General features: G+C 49.0%; 2 protein-coding genes across 3 annotated transcripts in view; one reads left to right on the top strand and one right to left on the bottom strand.

The window, feature by feature from the left end:
* The window catches only part of LOC114688528 (carcinoembryonic antigen-related cell adhesion molecule 1-like), an 875221-nt gene that overhangs the window by 568388 nt on the left and 280875 nt on the right, over positions 1-25958 (bottom strand). The window lies entirely within an intron of this gene.
* Positions 1-25958, top strand: part of Megf8 (multiple EGF like domains 8) — a 58289-nt gene that overhangs the window by 18591 nt on the left and 13740 nt on the right. The window contains exons 13-33 of one of the 2 annotated variants that reach the window (XM_028860008.2): positions 1936-2136; positions 2509-2709; positions 3545-3781; positions 4541-4659; positions 4740-4871; positions 4960-5073; positions 5326-5574; positions 6027-6226; positions 6573-6783; positions 6880-7129; positions 7742-7874; positions 10223-10470; positions 10551-10661; positions 10799-10917; positions 11242-11449; positions 12168-12348; positions 12837-13000; positions 13560-13704; positions 24130-24361; positions 25410-25533; positions 25645-25858. In XM_028860008.2, coding sequence (XP_028715841.1) covers positions 1936-2136; positions 2509-2709; positions 3545-3781; positions 4541-4659; positions 4740-4871; positions 4960-5073; positions 5326-5574; positions 6027-6226; positions 6573-6783; positions 6880-7129; positions 7742-7874; positions 10223-10470; positions 10551-10661; positions 10799-10917; positions 11242-11449; positions 12168-12348; positions 12837-13000; positions 13560-13704; positions 24130-24361; positions 25410-25533; positions 25645-25858 — 3793 coding nt within the window. Of the gene's footprint in view, positions 1-1935; positions 2137-2508; positions 2710-3544; positions 3782-4540; positions 4660-4739; positions 4872-4959; positions 5074-5325; positions 5575-6026; positions 6227-6572; positions 6784-6879; positions 7130-7741; positions 7875-10222; positions 10471-10550; positions 10662-10798; positions 10918-11241; positions 11450-12167; positions 12349-12836; positions 13001-13559; positions 13705-24129; positions 24362-25409; positions 25534-25641; positions 25859-25958 lie in introns of both variants that reach the window. The other variant, XM_028860007.2, reaches the window with a different exon arrangement.

The following is a 25958-nucleotide window of genomic DNA, read 5'->3' as shown; positions in this document are numbered from 1 at the left end:
CAAAAACAAGATTGTAAGAACAACATTTTTGTCATTCTCAAATCAGTTCTAGATTTATTTACTAATTGCTTCCTGCTCAGTCTTCCCTGAACCCCTTGGCCAGTGAATTTGCCAGCTGTGGACATTGGATTTAAATGGAGTCATGTAATCTGTGGCTTCTATGTCTGGCTTCTTTCACTTAAACATGTCTTTAGGGCTCCTTTGTGCTGTAACTTCACTTGGAAATGGATTTCATGCTGGACATGGTAGTACACATCTGTGATCCCAGCACTTGGAAAGCTAAGGCAAGAGAGAAGAATTTTGAAGTCCAAGTCAGCCTATACTGTGTAGTGAGACTCTGTCTCATAAACAAAACAAAAATCCAAAGAACTTCATTCCACATTGGTGGAGAAGGCATGGTGGCCGGAATGTGAGGCAGCTGGGAAGTGACAAGGCGAATTCTGACACTCAGCTTGCTTTTTGATTTTGTTTCCTCTGGCATTGCTCACGTTTTGAGTGGGTCTTTCCACTTCAGTTCACTTAGTCTGGTAGTTCTCTCATGTACATGCTCAGAGATTTGTCTCCTTGGTGGTTCTGAATCCTGTCAAGTAGACAATCATTAGCCACCACAGCAAGCCAAGTTACAGCAATGCTCTTGCCTCTGCCTCCTGAGTGCTGGCATTAAAGCCACGTGCCACCAGACTCAGCCTGCTTTTTCTTAATATCCAAGCAAGCTTTCCCATAACAGAACTCATACTTCCACTCTTATTTGTTAGTTGCCCAGGCTGGCCCTGATAGCCTAGGCTCAAGTGATCCTCCCTTAGCTGCCTCCTGAGTAACTGACACTGTAAGGCACATGTTCCTGTGTGCCTTGTCTTCCCTCCCTGAGGAGCCTAGGCAGGCTTTGGACTTGCTGTGTGGCTGGGACGGATCCACTTTCCTCCACCTCCTGAGGACAGGAGTTACAAGCCTCTGCCACTGTGCTAGCTCACACTTCTTATTTTGGACAGTTATATAATATTCTATTTACATTTAAATGCTATACTGCTGTATGTTTATTTAGTCATTTGTTTTGGGGGTAAGGCCTGGCTATGTAGTCGGGGCTGGCCTCAGTCCTGCCTACATCTCCCAAGTGCTGGGTTTATGGGTGTGGCCCAACAAGTCCAGGTTTTGTAAATTACATAAATAGTCTCCGGTGATGAATACTTGGGTTGTTCGGTTCTGCTGTTACAGAATCACACCCTAGGAAGTAAACCTTGTGAGCCGTCATCACCGGGAATGTCGGGCCTAGCCTTGGAAGGGCTGGTGAGAAAGCAGGGAGCTGAGGACAAAGATACCAAAGGGGCCAGTCTTCAAGTTTAAAAGACATTTTTTGTTTTTTGCGATAGGTTCTTATTATGTAGCCCTGGATAGCCTGAAACTCCCTATGTAGACCAGGTTGGCTTCGAACTCACAGCTAACTGCCTGATTCTGTCTCCCCAGTACTGGTATTAAGGCTGTGTGCCACCACGCCTGGCTAGTTTTGAGGAAAATTTAAATGTATCATTAGTGTGTGTGTACATGTATGTGAGAGGATGGCTTCATGGAGATGATTGTCTTCTTCCAACTTCTGTAGGTTCTGAGGTCTGAACTCAGGTGTCCAGGCTGGAATGGTAGCCACTTTACCTCCAAGGCATCTTGCTGGCCCCTCCGTCTTTTGAGTTTTACTATGACCTAAAGATGGGATTGGATTGGGGGCCCAGGTGGAACCTGTTTATACTGTCTGAATTTGGTCTTGACACTTTTTCTAGAGGGATGATGGGCAAGCTTCCTAAACTCAGTGCCCTGTCTCAGTTTCTCATTGGTGAAGGTGTTTTGGCCTATCTTCTCTGGTTCTGGTGTGGCCAGAGGGGTGTGGGTACTTAGCGACAGTCCAGAGAGAGACTTACATATATATCCCATCTCTGGATGGTACAGGTCTCCATTGTCCGAAGTACAACTATCACCTTAACGCCCAGCGCGGAGACAGATGTGTCCCTGGTCTACCGAGGCTTCATTCACCCGCTGCTGCCAGGAGGGCCAGGTGGCCCTGGGGCTGAGGATGTGGCTGTGTGGGCTCGGGCCCAGCGCCTCCATGTCCTGGCCCGGATGGCCAGAGGCCCTGACACTGAGAACATGGTGAGGGATTCTAGTATTCTGAGGTGATTTTTGGTAAATATGGTCATGAGTGTGATTCAAGGCAACTGTGGCAATGTCAGGGTCCTGGGGGACAGCGGGGAGCATTCAGGCGTGGGTATATACTTAGGGGCCTTGGGGTTCTTAACTGTGAGCAGAATTTGGGGAAATTCTGGGGAGAACGAGAAAGGTTTGAGTGACAAGTCAGATTTCCCTGAGGAGGAGGTGGGTCATGGGGAGGGGCGGCAACTTTATAGAATCCAAGGATCCCTGAGGCCCTCCTCCTTCCTGGGGTCCTTGGAAGCAAGGACTGGGTGCTTGAAGAAGCAGAGTGGAGAGGTCTGAGGTCCTGTCTGGTTGCTCACCCCACTGCAGGAGGAGGTGGGTCGCTGGGTGGCTCAGCAAGAGAAGGAGACAAGACGTCTGCAGCGCCCTGGCTCTGCTCGCCTCTTCCCACTGCCTGGGCGAGGCCACAAGTATGCAGTGGAGATCCGAGGCCAGCTCAACGGCTCGGCAGGCCCTGGGCACAGCGAGCTCACTCTCCTGTGGGACCGGACTGGAGTGCCAGGAGGCAGCGTGAGTGTCTAGCCTCCTACTCTATTCTCGGCTCTGGCCTCAGATCCTCTGGGCTTTTCAAGTTCCAAGTGACAAAATCTTAAGTCACTTGATCCTGACTGTGACTCCTGCCTTCAACTTTGGACATCACTTTGAACCCACCAGACTCTAACATTTGATCCCAGGCCCTGATTTGATTTCCATATTCTTTTTTGGAAGATGCTAGGATGGAGCACAGGGCCTTGTGATTTCTAGCAAATGTTCTACCACTGAGCCACACCCCACCCCTCACTGGGAGATTCTAGGTAGGGGCTCTACTACTGAGCCACACCCCAGCCCCTCACTGGGGGATTCTAGGCAGGGGCTCTACCCCTGAGCCACACCCCAGCCCCTCACTGAGGGATTCTAGGCAGGGGCTCCACCACTGAGCCACACCCCAGCCCCTCACTGGGGGATTCTAGGCAGGGGCTCCACCACTGAGCAACACCCCCAGCCCCTCACTGGGGGATTCTAGGCAGGAGCTCTACCACTGAGCCACACCCCCAGCCCCTCACTGGGGGATTCTAGGCAGGGGCTCTATCCCTCAACTGTGTCCTCTCCCTCTTAACCTCTTATTTGTAGATCCTGAGGTACATCTAATCCCCACCCGTATTTTGTACCCTGTCCAGATCTGACTCCTCCCTTGACCCCTGCCCTCCACACTTTGACCTCTAGTCTCTAGAGTCCTTCCGACCCTGGCCCCTTCCCTGAATCCGCGTTGGTGCTTCCATGCTGTGTCCAAACCCCTAACTGCAGTCATCGTCTCCAGCTGACTCTTCGCCCAAACCTGACTCCTGTCATGTGTGCCCTGCCCCAGGAGATCTCCTTCTTCTTCCTGGAGCCCTACCGCTCTTCAGCATGTGCCTCCTACTCCTCCTGTCTGGGCTGCCTGGCTGATCAGGGCTGCGGCTGGTGCCTCAACACTGCCACCTGTCACCTGCGTCAGGGAAGGGCCCACTGTGAGGATGATGGGACTGGCGAGTCTCTGCTGGTGCTGGTGCCTGCCCTCTGCCCACTCTGTGAGGAGCATCGTGACTGCCATGCCTGCACCCAGGTGTCTGCTGGGATAGGTTCCCTTAGAGGTGACACAGACAGTAGAGGGCCCTGGTAAGGGCAGATAGCTAGGACGATCGTCCTTGGTGTCTAAGAGTTAATCGGGAAGTAGAGGAAGTGAGGCTGGGAGTCAGAGTGTGCCCTGTGGCAGAGGTCAGAACAATCATTGAGCATTCTGCACCAAGGGCAAGCGGGTGTTTATCTGCTTGACCATCGTCAGCCTGGCGTAGGTGGTCAGGCCTGCCAACTCCAGCTGGGGACATCCAGCTTCCTCTGCTCTGCTACCTGTTTCTGGGGAGAGTTTGTCCCTGTGACCTGCAGGGAGGCCATGGACCCCAGACTCTTCTTGGCATTCAGTCCTAAGCAGACTTGTGTTTCATTGGCTAGACATTGATCTTTTTTCTTTTTGACACTCAGTCTTACTATATAGCCTGGGTTGGCCTCCAACTCATGATACTTCTGCCTCCACCTCCCAAGTGCTGGGATTTCTGGCATGTGGCACCATGTCGGACTTCTGGTTGGGTCTTGTGTCGGGATCTGGTCTCGTGACTGGGGTTGGGAAAGTATGTGCCCCTTTGCCCTTCTCCCCTTGCTTCCCCCATCCCCCAACTGCTATTATCCGAACAAGGGGTGAGAGCTAGTAGACAGACATGTGTCTGTGACTGAAGGTGATTGCAAGTGGACTAGAGGCAGGAAGGAGAGGCAGCTGGATTTTGGGTAGGTGAGGGCTGAGTTCTGACCTTGTCCTTCCACACACCAGGACCCCTTTTGTGAGTGGCATCAGAGCACCAGCCGCAAAGGGGATGCAGCATGCAGCCGGCGAGGCCGGGGCCGAGGTGCCCTGAAGAGCCCAGAGGAATGCCCCCCACTTTGCAGCCAGTGAGCCTATCTAGGTGCGGGAGGGGGCGGGTGTGCATGGGGTGTGGGCTGCAGTGACCTGGCCCTGCTTTCACCCCCAGACGCCTGACCTGTGAGGACTGCCTGGCCAATTCTAGCCAGTGTGCCTGGTGCCAGTCCACTCACACCTGCTTCCTGTTTGCTGCCTACCTCGCCCGGTACCCACATGGAGGCTGCCGTGGCTGGGATGACAGGTATGCTCCAGAGAACGCGTTGATGAGCTGGAGTTCCCAACCAGAAGAGTGTCCTGGGCTCTGACCCCTAACACTTATCACTCTGCAGTGTGCATTCAGAGCCACGGTGCAGGAGCTGCGGTGGCTTCCTGACTTGTCACGAGTGTCTGCAGAGTCACGAGTGTGGTTGGTGTGGCAACGAAGACAACCCCACTCTGGGACGGTGAGGGACTTGGCTGGTTGGGTGGGAAACCTGGCTCTCCCTACTGAGTAATTTTAATGACCTGTTTCTCTGTCCCATTGCCCTGTCCTGCATCCTGTAACTGCCCTTTCGGTTTCCTTATTGACGTCTACTGTTTTCTCCTGTGTTTTCCCTCTCTCTGTTTCCTTCCATCTTTCTGTTTTTTGTCTGTCTTCATCTCTGTTGCTGTCTCCTACTTCAATATTGTACCCCCTTTGATCTCCCACTCCACAGGTGCCTACAAGGGGATTTCTCTGGACCCCTGGGTGGGGGGAACTGCTCTCTGTGGGTGGGAGAGGGCCTGGGGTTGCCTGTGGCTCTCCCTGCCCGCTGGGCTTATGCCCGCTGTCCAGATGTGGATGAATGTCGCCTGGGCCTGGCAAGGTGTCATCCACGGGCCACCTGCCTGAACACGCCTCTCAGCTATGAATGTCACTGCCAGCGTGGCTACCAGGGCGATGGCATCACACACTGTAACCGCACGTGAGTGAGATGTGGGTTGCCATAGCAATGTTGCCCCAGGGCTGGAGCTCGAGATAGAGGGAGGAAGCCGTCATGGTAGTGGGCTCTCAGTAGGACCGGTATCCTGGTTAGCATGAAGTTTTCACCTTGCAGACAAGGACCTCAGTGGAATGGCAGGGTGCTCAAGGTAACCCTTTTACCATAGGAACAGGGTACTCCTGGGTTGTGGGCCATAGCCTTCAGAATTGCCGTGGAGATGGAAGAGGATCTAGTTGGAAGGGAGTTTTCATAGCGGTGCTATGTGGTTTCTATGGAGACAGGTATCACCACGTGTGATAGGGTTGCCTTGGAAACAGGTTTACTTGCACAGCACAGGACCATGGGAAGAAGCAGCCACCTGTGAGAGTGTTGCAGGGGGTGGAGGTGATGGGGTGCTTCGAGGACTCTGGGTCACTTCCGCCATGATTCTTCAGGTGCCTGGAAGACTGTGGCCATGGTGTGTGCAGTGGTCCTCCGGACTTCACTTGTGTGTGTGACCTAGGTTGGACCTCTGATCTGCCCCCACCCACGCCTGCCCCAGGACCCCCTGCCCCACGTTGCTCTCGAGACTGTGGCTGCAACTTTCACAGTCACTGCCGCAGGCGGGGACCTGGCTTCTGTGATGAGTGCCAGGGTAAGCACTCTGAGCCTCATGGTCAGCTCTGCCAGGACGGGGGGGGGGGCCCGGAGGGGGCAGGGGGGGCCAGGAGAAGGTGTCTTTTCAGGACTCCAACTTCTTCCTTTCTGAGTCTCCCCTCGGGTCCTGCTGCAGCCCCTGCCCCAGTCCCTGCTCCTGTCCCAGCTCTCCGGTCTGGCCTCGCTCCCCTCCTTAGGGGCTTGCTGTTTCTTCCCTGGCCTAGGCCTTGTTTGACTCTTTGAAGCAGCTTGGGAGGAGGTCTGGGGTCAGCTGAGTCAGGTGGTCTGGGCCCCTTCCTGTCCTTGCTCTTGACTTTGTGTCCTACCTGCTGGGACCTCCACAGATTGGACGTGGGGGGAGCGTTGCGAACGGTGTCGGCCTGGCAGTTTCGGCAACGCAACGGGCTCTGGGGGCTGCCGCCCTTGCCAGTGCAATGGGCATGGAGACCCGCGCCGCGGCCACTGCGATAACCTCAGTGGGCTCTGCTTCTGCCAGGACCATACTGAGGGTGCCCATTGTCAGATCTGCTCTCCAGGATACTATGGGGACCCCCGGTAAGTCAGGAACGGGTGGGGCTGGGCAGAGAGGGCTTAGGGACCCCATGGGGTCAGGCAGGACTGCTCTGACACTGTCTCTCCTCTATTCTGCAGAGCCGGTGGCTCCTGCTTCCGGGAGTGTGGGGGTCGTGCCCTCCTCACCAACGTGTCCTCCGTGGCTCTGGGCTCCCGCCGCTTTGGGGGACTGCTGCCTCCAGGTGGTGCGGCAGCCAGAGCTGGACCCGGCCTGTCCTACTGTGTGTGGGTTGTCTCGGCCACAGAAGTGCTACAGCCCTGTGCTCCTGGGACCCTCTGTCCCCCACTCACCCTTACTTTCTCTCCAGACAGCAGTACCCCTTGCACTGTGAGCACTCGGGGGGAACTAGGGTTCAGTTTATCAGCCAGAACCACGTCCCCTTCCCAATTTGGATCCCCTAAATAGATCCTGACCCCCATGTCACTGTTGGTTTCTTTGATCCTACATGTCTAAAGCTGTTCTAGACTCTAAGATCCTCCCATTTCCCAGTTCTTTTTCTATTTCCTGAGTTCCTGCCTCTCATTCTTCAGATCCTCTAGCACCTCCTCCCAGACCAGCCGTGGTCAATTCTTAGACCCCGGGTGCCCACTCTGATGCATTAGTAGTGGCTACTACTAATGTACTGCTGCATGTCGAGGAAGAGGTTTGGTGCCCGAGTGTCTGCTGTGGGTGCAGGATGGGGGGGCAGCCCCCATGGCACAAACATGGTCTGCCCTGCATGTTCACATAGCCCATGCCCTAGACTTAGATTACTCTCTCCCATTCTCTCTCGTATAGGCTCTTATCATGGAGCCCAGACTCACAGTGAACTCCGTCCTCCTCTGCCTCCCATGTAGCTGACATAAGAAAGCGCTTCCACGGCATTCTGCTCTCTCCCCTTGAGCCCTTCTCTCCCAGACTCCAAGCACATCCATAACTCTTGGGTCTGTACCTTTTCAGCTGAGCTATGTCCTGGCCTTTGATGGATTCCCACGCTTCCTGGACACTGGTGTTGTGCAGTCAGACCGGAGCCTCATCGCTGCCTTCTGTGGCCAGCGGCGGGACAGACCCCTCACTGTGCAGGCCTTGTCTGGTATGGGAGAGTGAGATTGGTTCTCCCCATCTCATCCTTCAGTGTTGGGGATGGAATCCAGTCTGGGGTCCCTTAGGTGCTGGGCACATTCTCTCTCTTTGAGTCCCTTAGGTGCTGGGCACATTCTCTCCCGTTGAGTCCCACTTCTGACCCTCACTAGTAGATTCTAGTCAAGCATTCTCTCTCCAGCTCCATCCCAACCCTTGTTCTGAGCTTTGAAGATTTTTTTTCTTTTGAAACTGGGCTTTGTAGCCTGTGCTTCTGCACCTATCACTGATTGGGTGTAGGACCCAGGTCCCCAGCTCAGGGACTGATGTGGGTTGCAGGTGACACAGTCCTTTGCCTAGGTGATATGGCTTCTCTCCTGGACTCTGGTTGAGAGCAATAGGATTTTGCTGGCTAGGTTGGTTCTGGAGAAAGGGATGAATAGAGGATGTCTGTAAGGGTCGTCCACTGTAGCTGGTGTGAGAACCCTCAGCCACCTCCTTACCCTTACACTTCTGAACCAGGGAGTTTTGCCCCTTGGGGGACATTTGGCAATGCCTGGAGACATTTTGTGTGACAATGAGGAATACTTCTGTCATCTGGCAGGTAGACTCAGAGATGCGGCTGTTCATAGTGTAATACACAGGAGTATTCACACCAAAGAATTGACCAACCCTCAGCATCCACCTGGCTGAGAGGATGAGAAAGAAACTTAGGAGAGGGAGTGCCAAGGAAGAGCTGGCTTCCTGGGGTGCTTTAGGCAAAGCTTTTAGGAAATGCAGAGCAGTTGAGGCTGGAGACAAATGGGTGAGTTGGAGCCAGTTTGCTGTAGCATGTGTGAAACCCCAGGCCATGAGGGAGCCACTAGAACTGAGGGGGCTCTCACACTGAGCTGGCCTGAGTCAGATGTGGGTACAGTGACGGGCCAAGGGTACATGTGCTACCCTCACGGACTGGGAAGGGGGACAGACTGCCTCTTTCACTGAGGCTGTGGGAAGGAGTGGACCCTATTGTGCCTTGGGAGGTGGAGCCAGGTGAAGTGTCTTTAAAGAGGGGAATTTGGCTAGAAGCGAGGTCAGAGGCATGGGAGGGCGGCTTCTCCAGGCAGAAGAGTAGCAGGCGTCAGGCCCTGAGAGCAGGCTGGAAGGCCAGTACTGGGGTGTATGGGATGGCAAAAGGGAGAGATCTTGAGTTCAGAGGAGTCTTTAGGGCCCTATGGGTACCAGAAAGGGAGTTTTTCTTTTCTTTTCTTTTTTTTTTAATTTGAAAACTCTTTGTAGTCCTGTTTCCTCGGCTTCCCTAGTAATGGAGTTGTTACAGGGGTAAGCCACTGTGGCTACGCTCATTCCATTCCTTCCTTTTTTGAGCCAGGGTCTCATAGCCTAGATCAGCCTCAAACTGACAGTGTAGTTGAGGATGACCTTGGACTCCTGATCCTCCTGCCTGCATCTTCCCAGTGCTGGGATAGTAGTCGTGTACCCCCATGCCAGGCTTTATGTAGTGCTGAGGACTGAACCCAGGGCTTTGTCCATGCAGCCAAGCATTCTGCAAAAACTGTGCTAGTTACATCCTAGCAACTGCAGAATGGCCTTGAACTCCTGACCCTCCAGCCTTCTCTCCTGGGTGCTGGGACTGCAGGTGTATACCACCACAGTACTCGTTCTCAGAAGAGCGGCTCTTGCAGAAGAATGCTGTGAGTTTTGGAAGGCTTGTAGTTGCCCACGGTAGGGTCAGATTCATGCCTGTAAAGATCACAAGGGCAGCCAGGAGACAGTGGGAGATGGTGCTGGTGTTCACTGAGGCGAGACACTGTTTGATGGCAGCCCGGAACAGCAGGCAGTGGCTGAAGAGAAGGATCTAGGCATGTGCTAGGTACATAGAGCTAGACCCCTAGCCTAAGAGTTAGGCTGGAAATGGCTGGAATTTAGAACCAGGTGTGGTGGCACATTCCTGTAACCTAGCATGTGCAAGGAAGAGGCCAGAGGATCAGGAGTTCAAGGTCATCTTCAGCTACATAGTTCAAGGCCAGCCTGAACTAGGAGACCTTGTTTGAAAAAAAAACAAAACAACGTCCCCACTCAAAACTAAAGTGTGCTGTTGGACTGTGGTGGTGTACGCTTTAATCCCAGCACCCGGCAGGCAGAGGCAGGGGGATCTCTGTGAGTTCTAGACCAGCCTGGTCTACAGCCAGGGCTACACAAAGAAATACCTGTCTTGAAAAAAATAAGCAAAAACCTAAAGTGAGTGGCACCTGATGGCCGGGGTAGAGGAGGCTGTGCGGTGATGCTGGTCTCCCTGGTGGTTCCTCCACCAGCATAGGCCTGGAGGGGGCCTCCAGCCAGCCTCTGCCTCTTTCCCCACAGGGTTGCTTGTGCTGCATTGGGAGGCCAATGGCTCCTCGTCCTGGGGATTCAATGCTTCTGTGGGCTCTGCCCGATGTGGATCAGGCGGTCCTGGCAGCTGCCCCGTCCCTCAGGAATGTGTGCCCCAGGATGGGGCTGCAGGTGCTGGGCTCTGCCGCTGTCCTCAGGGCTGGGCTGGCCCTCACTGCCGCATGGCTCTGTGTCCTGAGAACTGCAATGCCCACACTGGGGCAGGGGTTTGCAACCAGGTACAGGTGGGACAGGAACTGCCGGCTGGGGTAGGGATGGTGTTCGGGGCTCCTCTGAGCTTCTTTCTGCTGTTCCCTAGAGCCTAGGTGTATGCATCTGTGCTGAGGGCTTTGGGGGCCCAGACTGTGCCACAAAGCTGGATGGTGGACAGTTGGTCTGGGAGACACTCATGGACAGCCGCCTCTCAGCTGTGAGTTAGAGTGACAACTTTGTCCTGTGGCTCAATCTTCCACCTCCACTCTTGAGACTACCCGTAAACCCTCCACCTAGGCCTGACACTCTGTCATGACCTTGGCCTGACCTCTAGCATCCTCATTCCCACTTCAGGACACTGCTAGCCGCTTCTTACACCGCCTGGGACACACTATGGTAGAGGGACCTGATGCCACCTTGTGGATGTTTGGGGGCCTGGGCCTGCCACAGGGCCTGCTGGGAAACCTGTACAGGTAAGGACTGCTCTAGGGGTATGGGATACTTGTATAAGAAAGCTTACTTTAGGGGCTGCTGAGATAGCTACTACCTGGCTCACCCTAGGTATTGCAGAAAAGCCTCTCGGGTAAGGGACACCCCAAAGGTGGTTGGGACACTTGTTATAGGAAGCTCACCTGTCTGTGGGCACCAGGAGGACTGTTTGGGAGTGTTAACCTTCCTTGCCCCAGAGAATGTTAAGATGATTGTCACAGGGAAATCAACCCAAGGGTTGCTAGGACATCTTTAAGGATGTGGGAACCACTGCTTGGTAAGACTGATATTTTGCATCTTGGCTCCAGGTATTCAGTCAGTGAGCGCCGGTGGACACAGATGCTGGCGGGAGCTGAGGATGGGGGCCCAGGCCCATCACCCCGCTCCTTCCATGCAGCTGCCTATGTGCCTGCTGGCCGTGGTGCCATGTACCTGCTGGGGGGCCTCACAGCTGGGGGCATCACCCGTGACTTCTGGGTCCTTAACCTCACTACCCTGCAGTGGAGACAGGAGAAGGTGAGCCTCTGTCTCCACCCTAGCCCTGTCCTCACAACAGGTCCAACAGATGGCCATGGCAATTCCTTTGAGTTTATCACCAGAGGTATCTGTCCTCAGGGTTCCTACAGAAGTGTGGGAATAGGGGCCTGGAATGTATCTTAGTGATAGAGCCCCTGCCTAGAATCCCCCAGTGAGGGGCTGGGGTGTGGCTCAGTGGTAGAGCCCCTGCCTAGAATCCCCCAGTGAGGGGCTGGGGGTGTGGCTCAGTGGTGGAGCCCCTGCCTAGAATCCCCCAGTGAGGGGCTGGGGTGTGGCTCAGTGGTAGAGCCCCTGCCTAGAATCCCCCAGTGAGGGGCTGGGGGTGTGGCTCAGTTATAGAGCACTTGTTTAGCTTATACCAGGTCATGGGGTCAATCCCCAGCAGCTCAGTAGGGTAGGGAGTTGTAAAATTGAATTTTACTGGCAACCTAAATTATGTATTTGTAGTTACAAGCTGGTCCTTGGACAAGGGCCTGTGACACTCCAGTTGACCTAAATGGGATGCAGTTCCATCCAACAACAGAACAAAGGAATAAGGACTTCTCACTGTGCCTGGAGAAGTGGGTGTGGAGCAGGCAGAGCCTACCTGGGCCCTGGCAGGCCAGAGTCTTCGCAGCCCTGTGGAACTCTACTCCTTAGCTGGGGCTGATCTTACTTCCTCTACCCCTTTGGGTGACACTAGCGCTCTGTCTTACAGGCCCCTCAGAACATGGAGTTGCCGGCCGTTGCTGGCCACACCCTTACTGCCCGCGGAGGCCTGTCTTTGCTCTTGGTGGGTGGCTACTCTCCTGAAAATGGCTTCAATCAGCGGTTGTTGGAGTACCAGCTGGCAACTGGCACCTGGGTGTCCGGAGCCCAGAGCGGGACACCCCCAACAGGTGGGCTGCAGTGGAAGCTGTCTGGACTCTGCTTGAGCTTCCAGTCCACTCCACAGTCTGGTCACTGCCACTGAACTAAAAAAAAAAAAAAAAAAAAATCTCCTTGTTGTCTTCTGACTCCAGCTGGCTTTCCAGGGACGCATCTCTGGCATGTCCAGTTTCTCTGCTTACCTTCCTTAGTGTGGCTGCCGTCTCCTTCCAGGTCCCGAGATCTCCTCCTCTCTTCCGTCCCTCCTCCCCTCCGTGTCTCTCTGTCAGACATTCTGCCTCCACCCCTCCTCCTACCCTGTCACATCTCCCCAACCATGGGCTGTCCTTCCTGGACTTGTCTCCTAGACCCTAAGGAGAGGGGAGGAATGGAGGGCTCCCCAGGTCTGGCCACAGGCCATTCAGGAGGGGATGCAGTCACTAAGAAGATCCCAGGAAGTCAGGGGACAGCATTGGCTGCCAGCCCTTCCCTGCTATCTCTGGTCTCTCTGCCCCTCCAGGTCTCTATGGTCATTCTGCAGTCTACCACGAGGCCACCGACTCGCTCTATGTGTTTGGGGGTTTCCGCTTCCATGTGGAACTGGCAGCACCGTCTCCGGAGCTCTACTCTCTGCACTGTCCTGACGGCACCTGGAGCTTGCTGGCACCTTCTCAGGGGGCAAAGGTTAGGACAGCTGGCTATCACCACAGAAGGGAGGTTCCCCAAGCACTGGCTTCCCCTACCCAGATCCCTGTCTCCTGTCCCTTCCTTTCAGTCCCCTGTGCTGAACTATGATAACGGCAGTTGCTTCTTTTTCCATCCCTGGTTTGGAGGAAAGGATCCTTGGCCAGGAAATCAGAGGCATGGTTTCTGCGCCTGACAGATCCCCTCCCCTTCCTGAGCCCACCATCTATGGTTACCTGTAACCCTTATAAGGTTAAGGAGACAGGTATGGGAAGGACAGTCACATGTGATGTACAAACACCCCTAAGCCCCTCTGGGGAAGAAGGCCACAGAAGAGATCAAGTTTATAGGGGATAGAGTAGGTTGTGGGGCCCAGGGCATGGTTCTGTGGGCTGCTCTGCAGGACCCAAGAGTTTTCCTTCAGAAAAAGGTGAAGATGGGGTAAGCTGGCTGAGGCGGGGTGGGGGATGGATTTATGGGTGGCAGGTGGGTTGGGAAGGAGCATGTGGAACCAAGGGTAGAGCTCTGACGGGCCCTCCCTACATGTGTCTCCCAACAGCCCCGGCCCCGGCTTTTCCATGCTTCAGCTCTGCTAGGAGACACCATGGTGGTCCTTGGGGGGCGCTCGGACCCTGATGAATTCAGCAGTGATGTTCTGCTCTACCAGGTGAACTGTAACACCTGGCTCCTGCCCGACCTCACACGTGAGTCCCTGTCGCTATGCCCAGGGAGACAGCCATGTGGAGCCTTGTCCATGGTCTGGGGACCCTGACCCCCTTTAGAAGTCACTTGGGCCTCTGGTGATCCATCAGCAAATTTCTTTCCCTTCCATATATCTAGAGACCACGGAGTTACTGTCTTTTTTCTTTCAACAATTTTTTTTTTATTTTATTTACTTTATTTGTGTATATGGGGGTTTATATGCACATATATGGTGGTTAGAGATCAGCGTGAAGGAGTTAGTTCTGTCCTTCTGCATGTGGGTCCAGGGAATTGAACTCAGGCCATCAGGCCTTTACCTACTGAGCCATCTCATGGACCCTTTCGTTTTTTCTTAGAATGGTTTATTTTTGTCTACATACTGTTTTATTATTTGACATACAGTCTCACTATGTCAGTTTGGCTGGCTTGGACTCACTCTGTAGGCCAGCTTGGCTTTGAACTCAAAGAAATCCACCTGCCTCTGAATCCTGAGTGCTGGGATTAAACAGAAATACTTTATCTATCTATCTATCTATCTATCTATCTATCTATCTATCTATCTATCTATCTATCTATTTTTCTATTATCAGCTTGATACAGTATAAATTCTTATCCTAATTGTGAAATATTTCGTTGAGGCTTGCCCAGTAATTGAGTAAAACCAAAACTTACTATAAGCCACAGTCATCCTAGGGTCCCCACTGCTATATAGCCTCCCTGGTTCTGTGGGTTGCAGTATGATTGTTCTTCACTTTATATCTAGAATCCACTTATGAGTGAGTACATACCATGTTTGACCTTCTGGGTTTGGGTTACCTCACTCAGGATATTTTCTAGTTCCATCCATTTGCCTGCAAATTTCACGCTGTCATTGTTTTTCTCTGCTGAGTAGTACTCCATTGTGTATATGTACCACATTTTCTTAATCCATTCTTCAGTTGACGGGCATCTAGGTTGTTTCCAGGTTCTGGCTATTACAAATAGTGCTGCTATGAACATAGTTGAGCATGTATCTTTGTGGTATGACAGAGCATTCCTTGGGTATATGCCCAAGAGTGGGATGGCTGGGTCTTGAGGTAGTTCGATTCCTAATTTTCTGAGAAACTGCCATACTGATTTCCACAGTGGTTGTACAAGTTTGCATTCCCACCAACAGTGGAGGAGTGTTCCCCTTGCTCCACATCCTCTCCAACATTGACTGTCATTAGTGTTTTTGATCATAGCCATTCTGACAGGTATAAGGTGGTATCTCAGAGTTGTTTTGATTTGTATTTCTCTGATGATTAAGGATATTGAGCATTTCTTTAAATGTCTTTCAGCCAGTTGTGATTCTTCTTTTGAGAATTCTGTTTAGTTCTTCAGCCCATTTTTCAATTGGATTGTTCAGTATTTTGATGTCTAGTTTCTTAAGTTCTTTATATACTTTGGAGATCAGTCCTCTGTCAGATGTGGGGTTGATGAAGGTCTTTTCCCATTCTGTAGGCTGTCTTTGTGTCTTATTGACCTTGTCTTTTGCCCTACAAAAGCTTCTCAGTTTCAAGAGGTCCCATTTATTAATTGTTTCTCTCAGTGTCTGTGCTGCTGGTGTTATATTTAGGAAGTGATCTCCTGTGCCGATGCGTTCAAGAGTGCTTCCTACTTTCTCTTCTATTAAGTTTAGTGTAACTGGATTTATGTTGAGGTCTTTGATCCACCTGGACTTGAGTTTTGTACATGGTGACAGATATGGATCTATTTGTAATCTTTTACATATTGACATCCAGTTATGCCAGCACTATTTGTTGAAGATACTTTCTTTTTTCCATTGTATAGTTTTGGCTTCTTTGTAAAAAATCAGGTGTTCATATGTGTATGGATTAATGTCAGGGTCTTCAATTCGATTCCATTGGTCCCTATGTCAGTTTTTATACCAGTAGCTGTTTTTATTACTATAGCTCTATAGTAGAGCTTGAGGTCAGGGATGGTGATGCCTCCAGGGGTTGCTTTATCGTATAGGATTCTTTTAGCTATCCTGGGTCTTTTGTTTTTCCATATAAAGTTGAGTATTTTTCTTTCCAAGTCTGTGAAGAATTGTGTTGGGATTTTGGTGGGGATTGCATTGAATCTGTAGATTGCTTTTGGTAAGATTGCCATTTTTACTATATTAATCCTACCTATTCATGAGCATGGGAGATCCTTCCATTTTCTGATATCTTCTTCAATTTCTTTCTTTAGAGATTTAAAGTTCTTATCAAAAAGGTCCTTCACTGGATTAGTTAGTGTTATCCCAAGGTGTTTTATATTATTTGTGGCTATTGTAAAGGGTGATGTTTCTCAGACTTCTTTCTCATCCCTTTTATCATTTGTGTATAGGAGGGCTACTGATTTTTTTGAGTTGATCTTGTATCTTGCCACTTTACTGAAGGAGTTTATCAGCTGTAGGAATTCCCTGGTAGATTTTTTTGGGGTCACTTATGTATACTATCATATCATCTGCAAATAGTGAAAGTTTGACTTGTTCCATTCCAATTTATATCCCTTTGATCTCCTTTTGTTGTCTTATTGCTCTAGCTAGAACTTCAAGTACTATATTGAATAAATATGGGGATAGTGGACAGCCTTGTCTTGTTCCTGATTTTAGTGGAATCGCTTTGAGTTTCTTTCCATTTAATTTGATGTTGGCTGTTGACTTGCTGTAAGTTGCCTTTATTATGTTTAGGAATGTTCCTTGTATTCCTGATTGCTCCAAGACCTTTATCATGAAGGGGTGTTGGATTTTGTCAAAGGCTTTTTCAGCATCTAATGAGATGATCATGTGGTTTTTTTCTTTCAGTTTGTTTATATGGTGTATTACATTGACAGATTTTTGTATGTTGAACCATCCATGCATCCCTGGGATGAAACCTACTTGGTCATGGTGGATAATTTTTTTGATGTGTTCTTGGATTCAGTTTGCCAATATTTTGTTGAGTATTTTTGCATCAATGTTCCTGAGGGAGATTGGTCTGTAGTTCTCTTTCTTTGTTGCATCTTTGTGTGGCTTGGTAATTGTAGCCTCATAAAAAGAGTTTGGTAGTGTTCCTTCTGTTTCTATTGTGTGGAACAATTTGAAGAGTATTGGAATTAGTTCTTCTTTGAAAATCTGGTAGAATTCTGCACTGAAACCATCTGGTCCTGGGCTTTTTTTTTTTGGTTGGGAGACTTTTGATGACTGTTTCTATTTCTTTAGGGGTTATTGGTCTATTTAAATAGTTTATCTAGTCTTGATTTAACTTTGGTATGTGATATTTATCCAGAAAATTGTCTGTTTCTTCCGGATTTTCCAATTTTGTGGAGTACAGGTTTTCAAAGTATGACCTGATGATTCTGTGGATTTCCTCTTTGTCTGTTGTTATGTCTCCCTTTTCATTTCTGATTTTGTTAATTTGGGTGCTTTCTCTTTGCCTTTTGATTAATTTGGATAGGGGTTTGTCTATCTTGTTGATTTTTTTTTTCAAAGAACCAACTCTTTGTTTCATTGATTTTATTTTTTTAATTTTATAATTTAATTTAATTTTACATATCAGCAACGGATTCCCCTGTCCTCCCTCCTCCCCCCCCCCCAGCCATCTCCCATTCCCATCTCCTCCAGGGCAAGGACTCCCCTGGGGATTCAGCTCAGCCTGGTAGATTCAGTTCAGGCAGGTCTAGTCCCCTCTTCCCAGGCTGAGCAAAGTGTCCCTGCATAGATCCCAGGTTCCGAACATCCAGCTCATGCACTGAGGACAGGTCCCCGTCCCACAGCCTGGGTGCCTCCCAAACAGTTCAAGCTAATCAACTGTCTCACTTATTCAGAGGGCCTGATCCAGTTGGGGGCTCCTCAGCTATTGGTTCATAGTTCATGTGTTTCCACTAGTTTGGCTATTTGTCCTTGTGATTTTTCCAATCTTGGTCTCAACAATTCTTGCTCATATAATCCCTCCTCTTTCTTGCCGATTGGATTCCTGGAGCTACACCTGGGGCCTAGCCGTGGATCTCTGCATCTGCTTCCATCAGTCATTGGATGAGATTTCTAGCACAACAGTTAGGGTGTTTGGCCATCCTATCGCCAGAGTAAGTCAAGGGTCGAGGGAAAGAGAGCTTAGGTGAGCATGAGATCCTAGCTGGATCAAGAACAAAGAGGGAGAACAAGGAAAAAGAGACCATGATAAATGACCCCATGGGAATTGGAAGAAGCAAAGTGCTAGAGAGGTCCCCAGAAATCCACAAAGATACCTCCACAATAGTCTACTGGCAATGGTCGAGAGAAAGCCCAAACTGTGTGCATTTAGAACTATGAATTTTTCTCTTAGCACTGCTTTCATAGTGTCCCATAAGTTTGGGTATGTTGTACTTTCATTTTCATTGAATTCTAGGAACTCTTTAATTTCTGTCTTTATTTCTTCCTTGACACATTGATGTTTCAGGTGGGCATTATTCAGTTTCCATGAGATTGTAGGCTTTCTATAATTTTTGTTGTTGTTGAAAGGCATGGTGGTCCGGTAAGATACAGGAGGTTATTCCAATTTTTTTGTATCTGTTGAGATTTGTTTTGTGACCAAGCATGTGGTCAGTTTTAGAGAAGGTTCCATGGGGTGCTGACAAGAAGCTATATTCTTTTGTGTTAGGATGGAATGTTCTGTAGATATCTATTAAGTCCATTTGAGTCATAACATCTGTTAGGTCCTTTATTTCTTTGTTAAGTTTCAGTCTGGTAGATCTGTCTTTTGGTGAGAGTGGTGTGTTGAAATTTCCCACTACAAATGTGTGGGGTTTGATGTGCAATTTAAGCTTTAGTAATGTTTCTTTTATGAATGTGAGTGACTTTGTATTTGGGGCATAAATGTTCAGAATCAAGACTTCATCTTGGTGGATTTTTCCTGTGATAAATATGTAATGTCCATCCTGATCTCTTTTGATTGATTTTAGTTTGAAGTCTATTTTACTAGATATTAGGATAGCTACACCAGCTTGTTTCTTAGGTCCATTTGCTTGGAAAGCCTTTTCCCAGCCCTTTACTCGGAGGTAGTGTCTGTCTTTGAAGTTAAGGTGTGTTTCTTGTATGCAGCAGATGGATGGATCTTGTTTTCTTATCCATTCTGTTAGTCTGTGTCTTTTTATAGGTGAGTTGAGACCATTGATATTGATGGATATTAATGACCAGTGATTGTTAATTCCTGTTATTTTTTGTGGTTGTGTTGTGTTGTCCTTCTTTGGTATATGTTGCTGTGGGATTATCTATTGCCTGAGTTTTCATGGGTGTGTTCAGTTTCTTTGGGTTGGATTTTGACTTCTAGTGCTTTCTGTAGGGCTGGGTTTGTGGTCAGGTATTCATTAAATCTGGTTTTATCATGGAATATTTTGTTTACTCTGCCTATGGTGATTGAGAGTTTTGCTGGGTATAATAGTCTGGGTTGGCATCTGTGGTCTCTTAGTGTCTGCATAACATTTGTCCAGGACCTTCTAGCTTTCATAGTCTCTATTGAGAAGTCTGGTGTTATTCTGATGGATTTGCCTTTAATATGTTACTTGGTCTTTTTCCTTTGCAGCAGCTCTTAATATTTTTTCTTTGTTCTGTATGTTTAGTGTTTTGATTATTATGTGGCGAGGGGACTTTTTTTTTTTTTTTTTTTTTTTTGGATCCAGCCTATTTGGTGTTCTGCAAGCTTTTTGTATCTTCATAGGTATTTCTTTCTTTAGGTTAGGGAAGTTTTCTTCTATGATTTTGTTGAATATATTTTCTGTGCCTTTGAGTTGGTATTCTTCTCCTTCTATCCCTATTATTCTTAGGTTTGGTCTTTTCATGGTATAACAAATTTCTTGGACGTTTTGTGTTATAACTTTTTTGTCTTTGGTGTTTTCTTTGACTGATGAATCTATTTTCTCTATCGTGTCTTCAGTGTCAGAGATTCTCTGTTCCATCTCTTGCATTCAGTTGGTTATGCTTGCTTCTGTAGTTCCTGTTCATTTAGTCAGGATTTCTATTTCCAGCATTCCCTCAGTTTTTGTTTTCTTTATTGTTTCAGTTTCAATTTTCAAATCTTGAATTGTTTCCTTCATCTGTTTAATTACTTTTTCTTGGCTTTCTTTGATTTCTTCCAACTTTTCGTTCATTTTTTCTTCTATTTCTTTAAGGGAATTTTTTATTTCCTCTTTAAGGGAGTTTTTTATTTCTTCTTTAAGGGCCTCTATCATCTTCTTAAAGTCATTTTTTGGATCGATTTCTTCTGCTTCTTCTGCCTTGGTATGTTCAGGTCTTGCAGGTGTAGAATCACTAGGTTCTGATGTTGCCATATAGGTCTTTATGTTGTTCCCTGTATTTTTGCACTGGCGTCTACTCATCTCTTCCTCTGCTCAGTGCAGGCAGTGTCTGTGTCTGAGAGTGCCTCTCTTGTTCTAATTGTTAGTCTTGGTCCACTAGGAGTTCTTGGTTAAATTGGTGCTGTTGTGCTCTGTTTCTTTGGGAGCAGCTCACTCAAATCAGTGTTAGTGGGTTCTGTCTCAGGGAGCAGGGAAAGGTAGCTGTCTGGTCCCTGGGACTCTTGATGGGCAGGGCTAGGGGCTAGAGACCTGATCTGCCAGTCTGGAGATGGGGGCTTATCTGTTCCCAGTCGGTGTAGTGTAGGCCTATGATTCTGGTGTATGGTTCAGTGGTTGGGCGGCACCTTCTTTTGTGTTGTCAGGTCACGTTTTGCTCATTCGTCAACTCCTCAGCTGATCTTGTTTCCTCAGACTGCAGACTGTAGGATTCTGAATCCTCTCCCAAATGGATCTCAGCTGAGCAGGTTGTTTAGTAGGGTAATCTCACCAACACCCCTAAGTTGGGTTTCATAGGATCGGCAGCTGGACCCTGGGTTGGCCTCAGACAGAGTGTTCAGATCTGTTCTGGTCACATCTCATGGAGTTGGCTCCTTCCCTGGGTGCTGGGATTAAAGGTGTCCCTGTTCCAATCTCTCTCTCTCTTTTTTTTAAAAGATTTATTTATTTATTATGTACACAGAGGAGGGTGCCAGATCTCATTACAGATGGTTGTGAGCCACCATGTGGGTGCTGGGAATTGAACTCAGGAACTCTGGAAGAGCAGTCAGTGCTCTTAACCTCTGAGCCATCTCTCCAGCCCCTGTTCCAAGCTCTTAATCTCCTTGTTTTCACTAACTCCTCAGTGGGTAATAGCTCAGTTTTTGGTCTTTATTATGACCCCATCTCTGCCACCGCTCTGCCTGCCTTTGCAGAAATACTTTTTTTTTTTTTTTTAAATGCCGAATGCATTGAAGGAGGGAAAAGGTCTTAAATACAGGCTTACAGCACAATGGGAGAACCCCGGAGGGCAGAAGTTCGCTACCGATGTTTTACAATCTTGCATCTAAGCTGTTAACGCCCATTATGCAGGATACACAGACAGTGAACTTCCCTTAAGCATTCAGGAGGGTGGAAACCGGCAGGGAATTAGCATAGGGAGGATATCAAGGTCCAGGTCAGCAAGCAAGGCAACAGTTACCCAAAACGGGGGCCAGGGCCCTACTTTTTACTAAAAAATGAGCTTCTGACTTAGGTTGCTTGGGACATCAGCAGGTCACCTTACCCGTCATGGAGATGCCTGCCCAGGCCACACAGGTGCTCTGTCTTAGGTTGATGAGTGCCCCCCCAGGCATTATCCGTCTCTGAGTACTCATTATCGTACAGGCTCAATCGTGTGTGAGCTGTAGAGTGACTGCTGCCAAAGATCTCAAAGTGGCACTGGGCTTGCAATCTGTGTGTTCGACACAGAAAAGACCAACAGAAGTCCTAATCCACCCATAGCCAGTAGGCTAAAGGCAACTGAACCATTCCCTTCCTTAAGGAGCCTTACTGCAAATTGGAGTCCTTGTAAGATGGTATCCCAAAAGTATATAAAGAACTCAAGAAACTAGACATCAAAATACTGAACAATCCAATTGAAAAATGGGCTAAAGAGCTAAACAGAGAATTCACAAAACAAGAATCACAAATGGCTGAAAGACATTTAAAGAAATGCTCAACATCCTTAATTATCAGAGAAATGCAAATCAAAATGACTCTGAGATACCACCTTACACTTGCCAGAATGGCTATGATCAAAAACACTAATGACAGTCAATGTTGGAGAGAATGTGGAGCAAAGGGAACACTCCTCCACTGTTGGTGGGAATGCAAACTTGTACAACCACTGTGGAAAGCAGAAATACTTTTTTATTCTGGTTATAAAAGTAATAGTAATCATTGTACATAATTTATAAAATAGGAAGAAAAACAAAAGCTCTGTAGCAACAACCACTGTTGTAAGTAGAAAGTGTCCTTCCAGGTTTTCTGTTCACGGGTTAGAAATAGGCTTAAAGAATTGGAAATTGTAGGACTGGAGAGATGGCTCAGCAGTCACAAGTGCTTTCTGTGTATCCGTGAAGACTAGAGTTCAGATCTCAGCACCCACATAATGAGTTGAGTGTCCCACACATGCTTATAACCCCAGCTCTGAGGCAAGCAGAGACAGCAGGGTCACTGGAGCTTGGTGGCCCCAGAATAGCTCAGAAAACTCAGGTTCCAAATTCAGGGAAAGACCTCTCTCTCTCTCTCTCTCTCTCTCTCTCTCTCTCTCTCTCTCTCACACACACACACACACACACACACACACACACACACACACTAAATAATCTTTTTAAAAATTGGAAGTTTAATATATAAAAATGTAGAATGTACTGTAGAATAAACTTTACTTTTAAGAAGCTCAAAAGAAACTCCCAAAGTAAACAAACAAAAACCACAGTGCTATTTATTTACTGACCATTATATCCTTAATACCCAGACTGCAGTAATGACGTGTTGGTGGAAGAATACAAAGGGGGAGTCTAGATAGTTTAGAACTGGAAGGAATTTGTATTTTGTAATAAGCAAAATGTTGACAGAGAGAGAAAGAGAAATAGGCATATGACTTGTTTTTTTCAATGCTTCTGAGACACTCAGGCCTTGCACATACAAGACAATTGCATTACCGCTGGTAGATTTAGGCAAGTGTTCTAGGACTGAGCCGTGTCCCACACCCCTCATTTGTGGATTCTAGGCAAGCACTCTATTCCTGAGCCATATCTCCAGCTCCCAGCCCTGGGATCTCCACAACCAATATTGCTCCTTGTAACTCCGGGCTCATTCTCCTCCTCTGCCTCCCTCTTCCCTGCAGAGCATAGGAATGTACTGTACATCACATACTACTCTCTTCCTACCAACAGACAGGTCTCTGTCTTCCACATTTTATCTCCTTGGCCTTATAGGTAGGATTCTGGATAAATGCTCCACCACTGAGCCATACTCCCAGCCCTCACTGAGGAATGTCCAATGTGAGCGTTATTGCTAAGCCATGACCTCAGACCTTATCTCGCCTTTTCATTGTATACTGTGATGGCTTGTATTTCTAGGACCTGTGTTCTGTGTGTTTTCTCTTTTCCTTTTCCCTTTCTCTCTCATGCTCTCTAATTCCCTTTTACTCTATATCAGCCTTCCTAATATTCATTCTGTCTTGGATTTTAAAAAAAACCCAGATATTAATTTAAATTTATAAGACATTTAAACCATTATATGTAACATGAAACTTAAACCATTTAAAAATGGTCAATAGAGCTTTGTGTTTAGCAGAGTACTTGCTTGGCATGCACAATGTCCTGGCTTCAGTTCCTAGCAAAACATACACATACGCACATGCACACACACACACACACACACACACACACACACACACACACACACAATCACATACAGATAATTTATTATTATGGTGGCATTTAGAACTTTTACTGTCACATAGTTTTTAGTGCTGTGTGACCACCATCTCCATCTGGGTCCAGAATCTTTGTCTTGCTCCCTCCTTTTGCTTGTTCGTTCTGTACAGTGTTCTGGGTGGAGCCCATGCCTTGTGCTCGCTAGGCAGCCCTGTGCCACTCAGCACTTCCCCAGCCCACTGCTAATCTTGTCTTTTCCTTTTTAAGCTTTCTTGATATTTTATAATACAGGTATGAGTGTTTGTCTGTCTATATGTCTGTGCACCAAGTGTGTGCCGGTGCCCACAGAGGTCAGAAGGAGGTGTCATATCCCCTGGAATCGGACTTACAGATGGTTGTGAGCCACCATGTGGGTGCTGGAAACCTGACCTGGGTCCTCTCCAGGAGCAACAAATGTTCTTAACCACTGAGTCATCTTTCCAGCTCCCTCCTCTGTTCTTGTTCCTCTCTTCATATTGTTTTTCCTTTTTGTCTACCTTTCTGTTCCTCTCTTTGCTGCCTGATTCTCCAGTCCATCTGTCCGTCCCCTCTCTGCCTCCTGTCACTCTGTCTTCTCCACATATCCCTCCTGGCCAGTCTTCTGGTGGCTCTCTCCCTTGCGTTTCCTGCTCTCTACCTGTCTCTGAACACCCCATCTTTCTTCAGGTCCAGCCTTTGTGGGGTCCCCGATGGAGGAGTCTGTGGCCCATGCAGTCGCAGCAGTGGGTAGCCGCCTGTACATCTCTGGAGGATTTGGGGGAGTGGCCTTGGGCCGCCTGCTGGCATTGACCTTGCCCCCTGACCCCTGCCGTCTACTGCCTTCACCTGAAGCTTGTAACCAGTCTGGGGCCTGCAGCTGGTGCCATGGTGCTTGCCTGTCTGGGGACCAGGCCCACAGGTAACCATAGTGACTGACAGTCCATTGCACAGTACATGCTGGTGTTCTCTGAGGCTTTAGGAGGTGGGCTGGACCTGAGGGAGGTCTTGAAGTTTGACTGTCTGGTTCTGGTTCATACATGGGGAAGTGAGTGATCATGAGAGGTGGAGGTGGTTGGGACTGCTCCAGTACGAGCCCTGCTTGTACCCTGAGGTCTCCCTTCTGGAGGAGCTGGGTGGGAACTTGGTTCTAAATGATCAGTGTAATTTGGAACCGCAAGGACTGAAAGCGGTGCTGTGCCCAGGGTATTTGCAATATCATCTGCACTGGCAGACATTGAGACAGGAAGGGCAAGTGGGAGCAGCTCAGAAAAGGCTTCCAGTACCTGCTGAGACCAAGCTCTGACCAACTCTACAGTTTCCTCACCTGCAGTTCAGGAATCCACACATCTCCGGAAGCCAATAGCTCCTTGGTTAACTCATGTTCCTGCTCTGTTGCTATGATGGAAGCCTGTTTATGGGTTTTGTTTGTCCCATTGTAGGCAGCAGAGCATGTCACCATGCATCGGGAGGTATTGTTACACAATGGGTTTGATACACAAATGCTGACACACCCACCTGTGAGCCTGTGCGTCATAACAGGACTACCAGTTGTTTTGTTTTGTTTTTTTTAAATCTGAATAATGCTAAAAATCCATGAGCTTCCAAGGAATTATAGACCTGTGCTGTGGATGAGGCAGGGGGATGGAAAGCTTCAGTTCAGAGACATTCCTGGGGTACCTCTGAGGGACTGAGAGGCGAGGGGGGGTGGCACAGGGAGACCTGACCTCTATCTGTGTGAGAGGAAGGACACTGTTTTGGATAGGGCTAGGGAGCAGGGGACAGTTGGTAATGTCTCAGGTTCCAGTGGCAGGTGGACATCAGCCCACGTATCACCCATGGGTGGGGTTGACCAGGATCCTGAGGTACCACTTGGGACATGGTGTAGGGTGGGGTTCTGCTGGACCATGCTTAAGAGACAAAGCATGAGTCCTAGATGCATGTGAGTGAGCCAGTCTCATGCCCTCTAGGTTGGGCTGTGGGGTGCCTCCTTGCTCCCCAATGCCTCGCTCGCCTGAGGAGTGTCGGAGGCTGCGGACCTGCAGTGAGTGCCTGGCCCGCCATCCTCGGACCCTGCAGCCTGGAGATGGAGAGGTGTGTAGTGCGTAGAGGTACTGGTCTCCACTGTGGTTGGTTGGGTAGGAAGAACTACGTCAGAAGGGATGCCAAGCCCCACAGAGCCCACCGAGCCCTTGTCTGCAGCAGGCATCCACTCCCCGCTGTAAGTGGTGCACCAACTGCCCGGAGGGTGCCTGCATCGGGCGCAATGGGTCCTGCACCTCGGAGAATGACTGTCGAATCAACCAGCGAGAGGTCTTCTGGGCTGGGAACTGCTCAGAGGCGGCCTGTGGGGCCGCTGACTGTGAGCAGTGCACACGGGAGGGCAAGTGCATGTGGACACGACAGTTCAAGAGGACAGGTGAGTCTGTAGACATGGTTTCTAAAGGGGGCCTGGACCCCTCGGTCTTGGAGGGGAGCTGGGGTCTGAGGGAGGAAGGCTGGGGACGAGACTCCTGGGT

This window comes from Peromyscus leucopus, chromosome 1, assembly GCF_004664715.2.
Source record: "Peromyscus leucopus breed LL Stock chromosome 1, UCI_PerLeu_2.1, whole genome shotgun sequence".
Taxonomy (NCBI): domain Eukaryota; kingdom Metazoa; phylum Chordata; class Mammalia; order Rodentia; family Cricetidae; genus Peromyscus; species Peromyscus leucopus.
This window is presented reverse-complemented; position numbering and strand designations above follow the sequence as displayed.